The following is a 14023-nucleotide window of genomic DNA, read 5'->3' on the forward strand; positions in this document are numbered from 1 at the left end:
GAACTTCCGCAAATGAAACCAATACTGGAGCAACGCAGGCATAATTAGATCAGGTTGTATAGGGAGCGACCACAGTTGGGCTCTTACCTTGACAGCAAGGTCTTCACAGCACAATGCTGAACCAGAAACCCATGGAAGTAAGTTCCATACTCGTTTGCCTCATTCCTCGAGTCCAATCCTCCCTTCCTCCCCTACAATAAGCTCCCTACCACTGACATTGCCCTGAATTTGATGACCTCTGAGTGCCTATGATCTTGAGGCTCTGAATTCTCCTCCAGTGCCAAATACCACCACCCCTCCCCCCATCCCCAAGGAACCAATCTTTCCTTCTGACCCTCTAATTGGCCCAGATCCCAATTCCCTGCTCTGATTAGCCCAATCCTCCCACCAATCCATTGAACTATCCCCAATCCTTCGGCCACTCCCAACCCTCGAACTGGCCCAGTGACCCTCTGACCACCTGTTGTTTGTTCAATTGGCCCTGAACCCATCCACCTACTGAAAACTCACACCCACCCCTCACCAATTAACCTTGAAGCTCTGAATCCTCCACCATTCACTAGATTCCTCATCCCCACTGAGCCTCTGGTCACTCCTGGTCTTCCGATTGACTTTCCAGTCCTGATTCAGACTTTCCAGTCTGCCTCATGTTTCCACCCTTACCTGATCGTTGCCCCTACCATTCCCTCCCCCCACCAACATTCTGGCCATTTAGTTCATGCTGCCCGCAAACCTCACCATGCCCCACCTCACTCCTCGCCACTTGCCTGATCGTCCCCCCCCCAGCACAGGCCCTGGGCCTGAATTGGGACTACAACAACCTCCCTCTGACTTTGGCCAAGGTATGCATATTTACATCCACAAATAATGCAAGAGGCTGCTCTGTAATATCTGGCCTGTATGTTTTCCACCCCTTTCAATTAAGGTCTACAAAGGAGCTGACTTTATACTGACATCAACCTTGATCTTAAATTGTGCTAATTTGTTGGAATTTGCTCTGGAACTTAAACCCATTATTACTATATCTTTCAGCCAAATTGGACATCACCCCAGATGATCCTCGTTGGATTGGTGCTTGGTGGGCTGGCTTCCTCCTTTGCGCTGGGCTTCTGTTCTTCTCGTCTCTATTTATGTTTGGATTTCCTCAAGCCATGCCGAAGAAACATGACTCATTGAGCAAAAGCTCCCAGCAGCCCATGCTCCCGAGCAAAGGCCACAAAGAGCAGCCAAAGCTTACCACCGGAGCTAATAAAAAGGAGGGCAAACAGACCAGTGAAGCCACGTGTGCAGAATACTTGAGAGGTAAATAGTTTATAAACACATTGTCTTCAGTTAAAGGAGCTTATGGAGGCATGGTTAAGTGGCTGTATGATTATATGAACAGCAGCATCAGTTAATTTCAATTAACTACTTGATTTTTAATTACTCATGTGAATTGCAGATGCGTATTAGTAATTAATCATTTTGAACAGAAGGCCAACAAAGAAATCCCACAACTGCTCTCCAGTTTGGCAGTGGATAGTAGTTGTATGTTGTGCGTCTCTCATTTTTCCCTCCAAGTGACCATGCTTGGCTCATGAGTTAGTTAGGAACGAGAGCTTAGCACTCTGAAATATTGTCTTTTCATAGAGCCATACAGCATGGAAACAAGCCCTTTGTTCCAATTGGTCCATGCCAACCAAGATTCCCATTTGCCTGCGTTTGGCCAATATCCCTCTAAACCTTTCCTATCCATGTATCTGTCCAAGTATCTTTAAAATGCTGTTACTGTACCTGCCTCAACCACTTCCTCTGGCAGCTCATTCCATACACTGACCACCCTCTGGGTGAAAAAGTTGCTCCTTAGGTTCCTACTAAATACCTCCCTTCTCATCTTAAACCTGTGCCCTCTATTTTTTGATTCCCCAACCCTAGGAAAAAGACTGTGCTCATTCACCCTATTTATGCCCCTCATAATTTTATGCACCAAGCTTCATTTTGATGGAGCTAAGAGTGGCAGAATTAGGTCAAGCTTTTGCAAGAGGGTTCCAGTTCCCATCCATTACAAGGTGAGCAGCAGCCATGATATTGGGAACAGGATGTCCCTTGAACCACTGGAAGAGGCCTGGAAGAAAATATCCAGTGTGACTGTGATGGGGATAGATGTTAACTAGTATTTTGGAGTAAAGGAAGTGTGGGCCTGGTTAAGGACGTCAACAGGGCACTGGGCCATTGCTCTTACAATTTGACCTCTACTCCCTGAGACTGTAAGTCCAAGTTTGTACTTATTTCCTGTCTCACCATGTTAGTGTGTGTGTGTGTGTGAATGTCACAGGCCTTTATCCTTTATCTCAGTCTGTGTCTTCCTGGAGATGTTCCTTTCATATTTTATGTTCTTGATTCAACCCCATATTAAGTCCCAGGACACTTTCACAAAGAAGGCAAGGTTGCAGTACCTACAGAACCTTGAATGCTTATCCCGTGTGGCCAAATGTCATTCACCAGCTGCTTCTCATTGAACATCTGCCCAGGTTTGTGGAGATGGCTTCCTGTTGAGTTGTTGAAGGTAGGCTATTCTGGCCAACTTTGTGTCTGAATTGCAAGGAGATGCCAGAGCAGATGGCCAAAAGCATGTTTGAAGAGAGAGTTTTTGAGGAACATCTTAGATGAGGAAAGGGAGGTAGAACTTTAAGGATGGGCTACCTCACTTTCATTGCTCATCCCTAGAAGGTGGTGATGAGTCACCCTCATGAACTTCTGATGGAGGAATAGTGATACGTTTCCCAGTTAGGTAATTTTTGACTTGGAGAGGAACCTACAGTTGGTGATGTTCCTTTGTGCCTGCTACCCTTGTCCTTAGTGGTAGAAGTCATGTCTTTGGGAGGCACAGTAGGAGTACACTAGGCCAGTAACCACAGTGGATTTGTAGCCTGCAGAGTACATACAAACAAGCAAATCAGAGGCAGGAGTAGACCACTCAGCCTCTGAAGTCTGCTCCAGCATTGCAGAATGGCTGATCTGATTGTAACCTCAGCCCCTCAGTTCCAAACATCCAAGAGGGTAACCTTTCGCCCCCTTGCTTACGAAGAATCTGTTCTACCTCTGCCTAAAAATATTTTCTCAGACTCTGTATCCATCAGCCTTTGAGAAAGAGTGTCTAAAGACTCATCACCTGCTGAGATAAAAATTTTCACCTCACCTCTGTCTTAAACAGTCAACCCCTTTTATTCAAATAGTGATCCCTCATTGAAGATTCTCCCACAAAAGGAAACATCCTCTCCATATACACCCTGCAAGATTTTATTTTTTAATCATGTCCCTCTCGTTCTTGTAAACACCAGTGTACATAAACCTTGCCTGTCCAAGTTTTCCTCATAAGATAACGTTCCCATTCCAGGCATTAGTCCAGTAAACCTTCTCTGAACTACATCCAATGCATTAACATCCTTCCTTGAATAAGAAAACCTTTGCTGTACGCAGTATCCAGATATAATATCACCAATGCCCTATAAAACTGAAGCATTCCTGCACTATTTTTGTATTCAATTCCCCTTGCAATAAACAATAACATTCAGTTAATTTTTTTCTAATTCCTTGCTCTATCCACTTACTATACTTTTACTAATCATGCAGGAGGGCACCCAGATCTCTGTGCATCTCAGAGCTTTGCAATCTCTCACCATTTAGATAGTATGTTTTTTGAAAAAAAATTCTGCCAAAATGGAAAATTTTACATTTTCTGACATTATATCCAATTTGCCAAATCTTTTCCACCAACTTAACCTGCTGATATCCCTTTGTAGCCTCCTGATGTCCATTTCACAGTTTACCATTCTGCCTGTCACAGTGTCATAAGCAAATTGAATAACCATACCTTTGGTGCCTTCATCCAGCTCACTTACGTAAATCGTAAAAAGTTGAGGCCCCAGCACCAATCCCAGTGGCATACCACTTGTTATTATCTTGCCAATCCAAAAAAGACACTCTGCTTCCTGTGAGCCAGCCAGTCTTCTATCCCTGCCATTATTGTTACCTCCTACATCATGAGCTTTTACTTTCTGCAAAACCTTTGATGTGACATCTCTTCAAGTGCTTTCTGGAAATCCATGCATCTACCAGATCCCCTTTATCCACATACTCCATGTTACTTCTTCAAAGGACTCATCTGAATTGGTCTCCTTCACAAAATCATATTGACTTTGTCTCATTACCTTGAGTCTTTCTAAGTATCTTGCTAAAACATCTTTAATAGCAGTGACACAAGGCCGGAGAAGATGTGCTTCGTGATAAGGACATAATATACAGCAAGGGCCCTGGTTGAAGGAATAACCTGAGGAAGGCTCATGTAATGTAATGAACATCAACAAGCAGCTCTACATCAGAATGAAACCACCACTTAATTTCACTGTTGATGTTTCCATAACAGAAAAAATACAGCATGCATTGGATCTCTACTATGTACATGTGAGGACAGTGTTGATGTGAATGTAGCACTATGTCTGTGGGATAACATATTGCCAGTGGTTTGCAGCTGGTCCCAGATGACTTTCGTGTTAGTAATTTGGCCAACATATTTAATTTGTTTTAACAGTTGGTTGTTTACAAGAAGTTAAAGCATACATCAATCAACTTGGGATCATTTCCTTTTCACTATTCTGTCCGTCGTTTCGATATGGGCTTTCCCAATTACTCATCAAATATTTCAGCAGGTTGCTTTTGCTATTTTTCATGGTCTGACAAGTCAAAGTGCTTCCTGTGCTGCTCCTTACATTTTAGTTCTATGTAGATATCAGCCAATTACACTTTAAACCCACAAAGCCTTGTTACCAGATGGTGCAGTATTGCAAGGCCGCTTCTGAAATGATTCCAATCATACTCCCATTGTGTAAGTAATACCACACCTGTTTGAAGACATAATGGGTGTGATCCTCACTGGCGGTTAGTCGTCAGGACTTCTGTTACTGTCGACTGGAGGCTATCCGGTGTCTGACAGTTATAGTCAAGCAGCACAGATGTCAGGTGATTGTATCATAGTGATGACAATTCCCGTCCTGCATGATCTATCAGACCAATCATTGAGCACTAAAGGTTTTAATAAAGGGAAGTCTGTTCTATTGAAATAAATTGCTCAGACAACAAGTAGCATCAGATGATGGTTCCAACTTTAAATGCTTAGTTGCTGCAGTCAGCATTCAACTATAATTGGATGCAGGTTTAATAGGTTAAGTTAACAGGATAGCTTGCATTGACCTAGTTTTTACTGCCTCAGGGTTAAGGTATGATCCGCTCAAGGTGTAGAAAATGGTGGATGTCCAGAAAGGTAGATGCAGAGAAATAGTTTCCTCTGGTGGAGGAACCTGCACGAGATGCAGAGACTTAAAAATCGAACAAGGCCAGTGAAATCAGGAAGCTTCTTCACACAAAAGGTAGTGGAAATCTTTCACTATTCCTGAAAAATGCTGAAGATGCTGATTCATTTTAAATTTTCCAGAATTGGAACTTGCCTTCAGTTAGAATATCAAGGGATTATGGAGCAAAGGTAGTTGTTTGAAGTTGAGGTACACATGAAACATGATTTAATTGATTTGCTTAAGATTCAAAGGGCTGAATGGTCTTATTCTCTTCCTGTGAACAGAACTAAGGAGCAGTTACAAAGGATTTTTAAAATTGTGTCCTTAACTTCTTTGCCATAGGTACTAATTCCAGGTGAAGCAATTCCAGTAGAATTGACAGGTGTCACCATGTGTGAATTTCAACAATTACAGGCTCTAGGAAAATTAAAATAATTGATGAAATTAATACTTCTTTTCACATTTTGAAATTTCAAATTCTACGTACAAGGTGAGGACTTAAATGCGCCATTAACCCTGGCTGCATTTGACAAGCACAAATATCAATGATGAGCACACTTCAGATTACTTTTTAGCATTTTACTGATATATTTCCCCCCAAGAATGAGCTGAATGTTATCAGGTATCTTTTTCCAAAACTGTAGTCCATCTCACCCCATCTTTGGATGAATGCTTAATATTTAATCAAATATCATCCAGGATATTTCAGTTATTTTTTGTAATTTTACTTGCTCTATGCATAAAATATATGATATATTATTAATTATTCAATAACCTTGCCATATTTTCTCAGATGGTGTCATGTGACATTTTGTATCATCTTCCTCAAGTGGGGTGTGCTTTATATTATGGGGTGAATCAAATAGTTGAAGGCCTTAAGAGGGTAATTAGGCCTGGGGGCTACTTAGTGGCTGCAATCAGTTTAGGGATGAACTAAGGGCTATGATCTGACCTATGCTGCAGGTGGCTGACGTTTTATTTAAAACTCACTTGAAACAGCAATTTCTTTATTAAATATATTAACTCCTTCACTAACTATATCCCAGTGATGTTTCTTTAAATTACACAGGTCTATTTTCAGCATGATGTACTTCTTGTTGAACTTTGTGCCAGCAACACAGGCAGAGTATCTTGGTTTTTTGATTTAGTTTCTGCTTCTGAGTAACTAAGATGCTAAAATATTAATGATGCGACTATGCAAAATATGATGCAGAAGTGAATTGCACTGGGATGTATATGGTCCACCTTCCCGATGGATAGGGTTTCAATGAGTAAAGTGAGCAAACACTTCACAACGTTCATTTGCTATGCCATATTAACACATAAAAAAACATAATTTCTGGGCATTGACTCTTGGATTTTTAGAGTGCAGACTCCTTGAGTCAGCCAAACACTTCAGAAAAGCTGCTCAATGCTAATGCAGAAATATTTCACTGATAAGCTGGTGATTGCAATTGAACCAACACAAGTTAAACTTGAGTTTTCATTTTCTATTGACAACGTTGATTGACTAATTTTAAAGAGAAGTAAATTTCTGGGTGTCCATCAAAACTGTTGTGCAGACAATCTTGATAGGTGACAGCCTCTGTAATGCAGGGTGTGCACCTAAAACAAAAATAGTTCGTTAACATATCTGATAAGCAGAGCCTTGTGTAAAGGATGTGTAAGGTATGAACAAATATATATTCAATAAATGCAGGATTGGTGCAGAACAGATTGGTTTGAATGAACCTGGAAGGAATGTAACTCAAGATTTATTTTGTCATAAAAGATGTATTTGCTTTGTGATAATGCCATAATGCTGGGTAGTTTCTTTTGACAGTTCAATGTGGTGGAATAATACTTTCTAAACAAGTCTGTGAACTTGCTCAACAGCATCAAGAGTAAATCCCCTAAATTTGGTTATGATCACATCTGGATAGATGAATAACTAAAAATGGAACAAAGCTTTACTTTGGAGCACGTATAACCATATTTTAAATGTATTCTATTCTATTATAAATCCTGGAGCCTCCCAACAACACTGGGGGATAACTTTCTCCAGAAGGACTGCGGCTCACCACCACCAAGGGCAATTAGTGATGGGGAATAAATGTTCGCCCTACCAGTAATACCAGTTCCTGAAAAATGAACACATGTATAAACTCCAGTAAAACGCTTGCCTGCCCATTTATTTACTGCACTTGGCCTTTATTTATCTAAAGTGAATTTGCTTATGTATGCCTAATAAATATTAGTATTCATTTCTGATGTCTTGTTAATGGTATTTTTATTAGGAGCTTCAAATAAGTTTAACAATTACAAAATGCATACTCATATACTAATTTGATTTAAATTTACAAAATTAGAATTGAACGTATTTGCAGAATTTTAATAATGCATGCCAGTCTTTAAAGGAAACATTTTTGGAGTCCAGCTTTGTCCTTTCTGTTTTGAATTGTGAGCAAACACTTCTCAGTAACAGGTTATAAATTAAACAAATGGAGCTGCCACTAATGGAGTTCTGAATTTGATAGCGGTGATAAGGTTGGGAGTAAAGCTAGGTGCAAGAAAAAGGAAAAAGGTTTTCACTTAACCTTATCCTCCAGCACTCTAGGGGGGGTGCTTTACGTTTAAATGATCTGATGAGTTTACACCTTCACAATTGCTCTCTCAGCTGTGCTAGTTGTGTAGGATATAGAACAGGAAATGATTAAAGTGCATTATTGATTGAGTGGCAAATTACCTTGGAAAGGGTCAGCTTCTGGCAACAGCCTTCCACTAAACAAAGCAGCAGCTGTGTCATCGCGTCAGTCTCCGTGGAACTTCATGGCAGGGCATCTGATACTGCATCTGCCACAGAGTAAAACTTTCCTTCTTCCCAGGTTTTTAAAATAATAGTTAACTAAATCTTTAATAGATCCTAATCAGTGGTTAAATGACCAAATCTCTTTTTTTCACTGTATGAATGCTGTAAAGTTTCTCACCTCAAGGAATGATGAATGACGAATTTACTTCATTTCTATGACTAGACATTTTTTCAGAATTCACTGTACTAAAGTTTGTTGCATTGACATTAATTAGAAGAAATAAAGCATTTTTGGTGTCAAATATGTTGCTGTCCGCATAAATGAATATACTGGACAACTGGCGTAGCTGCTCTTTATCAGATTTGAATCTTATGAAGTATAATTGGGCCCTGGATTCATACGCCAAAACTGCTAACATTCCAGCATCATCCTGGAATGTAAATGTAACTTCCAGCTTTATTACTTTATTACAAACTGTCGTCTTAAACTTATCTCCACCAACCTCACCTCTAACAAGTGTCCTGAGCTCAGGGGCATTTTTTGTCACTCTGGTTGAGACCAGGTGGTCAGCTGCTACTGCCGCTTCCCTCCCTGCCCCCAGAGACCAGGCCAATCTTCCATGACCATCTTCCTCTCTCCAATCTCTCTGTCATCTCCTTTCATGCTCTAGTGAGGCATCACCTTGACCACCCACGGGACAGACCACCCAGATTCTCTTCCTGCTTCCTATGTCAGCTGTCATTGCTAAAGGTTCTTTCTACTTGGGCATCAGTCTCTCCAGTTCAAGTCTACTATTATCATCCTGTATCCAAAACACCAACCCTAAAGCCCTCTATCCTTGTCATCTCTCGCATCATCTCCACCCACACTTTCCACTATAAAGCACATGGGCATGCTGTCACATCTAAGCACATGGCCATCTTTCCTGAAACTTTATGTTGAATCCCTCCAATCAGGTTTCAATTCTGTCACCATAAAAATAGTTCTTAAGATTAAGATATCGTTATTAGTCACATGTACATTGAAACACACAGTGAAATGTACCTTTTGCGTAGAGTGTTCTGGGGGCAGCCCGCAAGTGTCGCCACACTTCCAGTGCCAACATAGCATGCCCACAACTTCCTAACCCGTACATCTTTGGAATGCGGGAGGAAACCAGAGCACCCAGAGGAAACCCACGCAGACACAGGGAGAACGTACAAACTCCTTACAGGCAGCGGCTGGAATTGAACCTGGGTCGCTGGCACTGTAATAGTGTCACACTAACTGCTACATTACCGTGCCTGCCCGTTCTTAGTGAGGTTATGAATGACATGTAGCTTATTCAGCTTCCCTTCCATATGTTGTGTTTTAACTGACACAGACCAGGGGGATAGGACACATTTGTTTACTGTCAGATCTTAGTTGGGGCTGTAATAGCAGTACAGCAATGTTGCCATCATTCCCGATATGACATGGTCTTTTAGGTAATACCAATCCACCATATGGAGGAAGTTAATTCCCTAAAGACAATTCTCTGGCTATAACTCGTTTCACATTCATTTCAAGAGCATTAGAATATAAAAGCAAGGGTGTAATGCTGAGGCTTTATAAGGCATTGGTCAGACCACATTTGGAGTATTGTGAGCAGTTTTGGGCCCCATATCGAAGGAAGTATGTGCTGGCGTTGGAGAGGGTCCAGAGGAGGTTTACAAGAATGATGCTGGGAATGAAAGGGTTAACATATGAGGACCGTTTGATGTCTCTGGGCCTGTACTCGCTGAAATTTTGAAACCTACCGAATATTGAAAGGCCTGGATAGAGTGGACATGGAGAGGATGTTTCCAGTAGTGGGAGAGTCTAGGACCGGAGGGTACAGCCTCAGAATAGAAGGACGTCCCTTTAGAACAGAGATGAGGAGGAATTTCTTTAACCAGAGGATGGTGAATCTGTGGAATTCATTGTCACAGATGGCTGTGGAGGCCAAGTCATTGGGTATATTTAAAGCAGAGGTTGATAGGTTCTTGATTAATAAGGGTATCAAAGGTTAAGGGGTGAAGGCAGGAGAATGGGGTTGAGAGGGAAAAAGAAATCAGCCATGATTGAATAGTGGAGCAGACTTGAAGGGCTGAATGGCCTAATTCTGCTCCTATGTCTTATGGTCTTATGGATAAGAATCGATGCAGAAGAATGTAGTCCCCACAAGATGGACCGTGGTGCACAGGCACTGGGGAAATGTGGTGAGGAGCAAACTTGATTTCTGGCACAGACTCACAGGATGTGATATGTTGGATTGTGAGATCAACCACAAGGGTAACTCCCTCATTTTATTCCTGTGCCACGTGCTGTTACTTGGAAAAATCTTCTGTTAAAATATGTCTGGTGATAATACCCAATGCTCGTTTACCGTCATCTCACTTGGTACCTTCACTGTCTCTAAATTGTTAGATTGCGTGTCAAAGTTTTCTCCAACTAAATACTGGGAAGTACACAGCCACAGTCTTCTGTTCCTGCCATAGACTCCTTCGGCACTGAATTCCTTCCTCTCCCTGGCAGCTATATGAGCCTGGAATGCTCTAACTTCATCCATTGATGATCTTCAGAACACATAGCTGTGACTGCACCAACACTGCCTGTTTCTATATCTATAACATCACCCAACCTCACTCCTCATTATTTTCAAATCCTTCTCTGTCCTTTGCCCTTCCTTGGAGTCTCTTCCATTCCTGCACTGCTCCAAGATATTGACACTCCAGTCATGTTGGGCTCTTCATTTGCCCTGAATATAATTGCTGCACCATTGGTCTTCAGTTGCCAAGGTGCTCAGCTTTGGAATTCCTCCCTAAACATCTGGATGAGCATTTGAATTGGCAAGGCATTGTAGACCATGGAGCGAAAAAACAGACAGCTGGAGGAACTCAGCTGGTCAAGCACCATCTGTGGAGGGTAAAATGAATTGTCGATGTTTTGGGTTGTGACCCTGCATCAGGACTGAGAGTGGAGGGGGAAAATAGCCAGTATGAAGAGGAGAGTGGGAGGGGTGAGGCAGGGGCTGGGAGGTGATAGGTGGAAGCAGACGAGGCAAAAAGGCAGATGGAGCAAGGTTGAGGGAGCGGGGAGGTTGTCGAGCTGAAACATCGACGGTTCCTTTCCATCCCCCACAGATGCTGCTCGACTCGATGAGTTCCTCCAGCAGTTTGATTTTTGCTCCAGATTCCAGCATCTGCAGTTTCCTGGGTCTCTGTAGTAGACTATGGACCAAGTTCTGGTAAATGGGATTAGTTTGTGATTAGTACTTGATGCTTGGCAATGGACATGGTGGGAAATAGGGCTTGTTTCTTTCCTGTATGACTGTGCGACGCTCTGTTTCATTACCTCTATTCCTTTCAATAAGGCACTCCTTAAAACATAACTTTTTGACCAAGCTTGTGCTTACATGCTTGGTATTGTTTTATGGTTTGATATCAAATTTGTTCCCTTTGAAGCACCCTGGGCATTTTATTGTTCGTGTGTGAAGTAACAATATGATGCCAGGTTGAAGCATTAATGTGTTGTTATAGGGCATGTTGGATATTGTGCTGATATGCTTGTCTCTTATAGCAGAGTATTAGAACATGGAACATAGAACACTACAGCACAGGAACAGGCCCTTCACCACACAATGATGTGCCGAATTAATTAAGCTAATGATGCCTAATTAAACAAAGCCCTTCTGTCTGCACATGGTCCACATCCCTCCATTCTCTGCACATTCATGTGCCTATCTAAGAACCTCTTAAATGGCTCTATCATACCTGCCTCCTCCACCACCACCCCTGACAGCGCATTACCAGGGACCCACCACTCCCTGTGTAAAAAAACTTGCCCCGCATATCTCCTTTGAAGGTTCCCCCTCTCACCTTAATTGTATGCCCTCTAGTACTAGACATTTCGACCCTGGAAAAAAGATACTGGCTGTCTATGCTAACTATGCCTCTCATAATTGTATAAACTTCTATCAGGTCTCCCCACAGCTTCCGCCCCTCCAGAGAAAACAACCCGAGTTTGTCCAACCTCCCATTATAGCTTTTGCCCTCTAATCCAGGCAGCATCTGGTAAACCTCTTCTGTGCCTTCTGCAAAGCCTCCACATCCTTCCTATGATGGGGTGATCAGAACTGAATGCAATGCTCTAGATGCAGCCCAACTAGAGCTTTATAAAGCTCCAGCATAACTTCCTGAATCTTGAACTGAATGCCTCATCTAATAAAGGCAAGCATGCCATATGCCTTCTTTACCAACCCTTCCACTTGTGAGGCCACTTTCAGGGAACTATGGACTTGGACCCCAAGATCCCTCTGTACATCAACGCCGTTAAGGGTCCTGCTATTGATTATGTACTTTCCCTTTACATTTGATTTCCCAAAGTGCAACACCTCCCACTTGCGTTGGCGAGTAGGATTAAGGAAAACCCCAAGGCGTTCTACACGTATGTGAAGAATAGTAGGATGACTAGAGTGAGGGTAGGACCGATTAGGGATAAAAGAGGAAACGTGCCTGGAGTTGGAAGAGGTAGGGGAGGTCCTTAATGAATACTTTGCTTCAGTATTCACCAGAGAGAGAGACCTTGACATTTGTGAGGATGACGTACGACAGGCTGATACGCTGGGGCATGTCGACATGAGGAAAGAGGATGTGCTGGAACCTTTGAAAAACATTAGGATAGATAAGTCACTGGGGCCGGACAGGATATATCCAAGTTATTACGGGAAGCGAGGGAAGAGATTGCTGCGCCTTTGGCGACGATCTTTGCGTCCTCACTGGCCACAGGAGTAAAGCCAGATGATTGGAGGGTGGCAAATGTTGTTCCTTTGTTTAAGAGAGGAAGTAGGGATAACCCTGAGAATTACAGAACAGTGAGTCTTACTTCAGTGGTGGGCAAATTACTGGAGAAGATTCTTAGAGACAGGATTTATGGGCATTTGGAGAAGCATACGTTGATTAGGGACAGTCTGCATGGCTTTGTGAGGGGCGGGTCGTGCCTCACAAGCCTGGTTGAATTCTTTGAGGATGTGACAAAGCACATTGATGAAGGTAGAGCAGTGGATGTGGTGTACCTGGATTTTAGTAAGGCATTTGATAAGGTTCCTCATGGAGGGCATATTCAGAAAGTCAGGAGGCATGGGATCCAGGGAAAGTTGGCTGTGTGGATTCAGAATTGGCTCGCCCATAGAAGACAGAGGGTGGTGGTAGATGGAGCGTATTCTACCTGGAGGTCGGTGACCAGTGGTGTTCCACAGGGATCTGTTCTGGGACCCCTGCTCTTTGTGATTTCTATAAATGGCTTGGATGAGGATGTGGAAGGGTGGGTTAGTAAGTTTGCTGACGATACAAAGGTTGGTGGTGTTGCGGATAGTGTAGAAGGTTGCTGTAGATTACAACAGGATGTTGATAGAATACAGAGTTGGGCTGCGAAGTGGCAGATGGAGTTCAACCCGGATACGTGTGAAGTGATACACTTCGGGAGATCGAATTTGAAGGCAGAATACAAGGTTAATGGCAGGACTCTTAGCAGTGTGGAGGAACAGAAGGATCTTGGGGTCCATGTCCATAGATCCCTCAAGGTTGTCACATAGGTCGATAGGGTTGTTAAGAAGGCATATGGTGTGTTGGCCTTCATTAGTCAGGGTATTGAGTTCAAGAGCCATGAGGTGATGTTGCAGTTCTGTAGGGCTCTGGTTAGACCACACTTGAAGTATTGTGTTCAGTTCTGGTTGCCTCATTATGAGAAGGATGTGGAAGCTTTAGAGAGGGTGCAGAGGAGACTTACCAGGATGTTGCCTGGATTAGAGAGTATGTCTTATGAGGATAGGTTGAGTGAGCTAAGGCTTTTCTCTTTGTAGAGAAGGAGGATGAGAGGTGACTTGATAGAGGTGTACAAGATGAT

General features: G+C 42.6%; 1 protein-coding gene across 1 annotated transcript in view; it reads left to right on the top strand.

Annotated features, from left to right (window-relative positions):
• LOC127572632 (solute carrier organic anion transporter family member 3A1-like) overlaps positions 1 to 14023 on the top strand; it is a 257725-nt gene that overhangs the window by 186876 nt on the left and 56826 nt on the right. The window contains exon 4 of the mRNA XM_052020100.1: positions 1033 to 1302. Within this exon, the coding sequence (XP_051876060.1) occupies positions 1033 to 1302 (270 nt within the window). The remainder of the gene's footprint in view (positions 1 to 1032; positions 1303 to 14023) is intronic.

Source organism: Pristis pectinata, chromosome 7 (genome assembly GCF_009764475.1).
Source record: "Pristis pectinata isolate sPriPec2 chromosome 7, sPriPec2.1.pri, whole genome shotgun sequence".
Lineage (NCBI taxonomy): Eukaryota > Metazoa > Chordata > Chondrichthyes > Rhinopristiformes > Pristidae > Pristis > Pristis pectinata.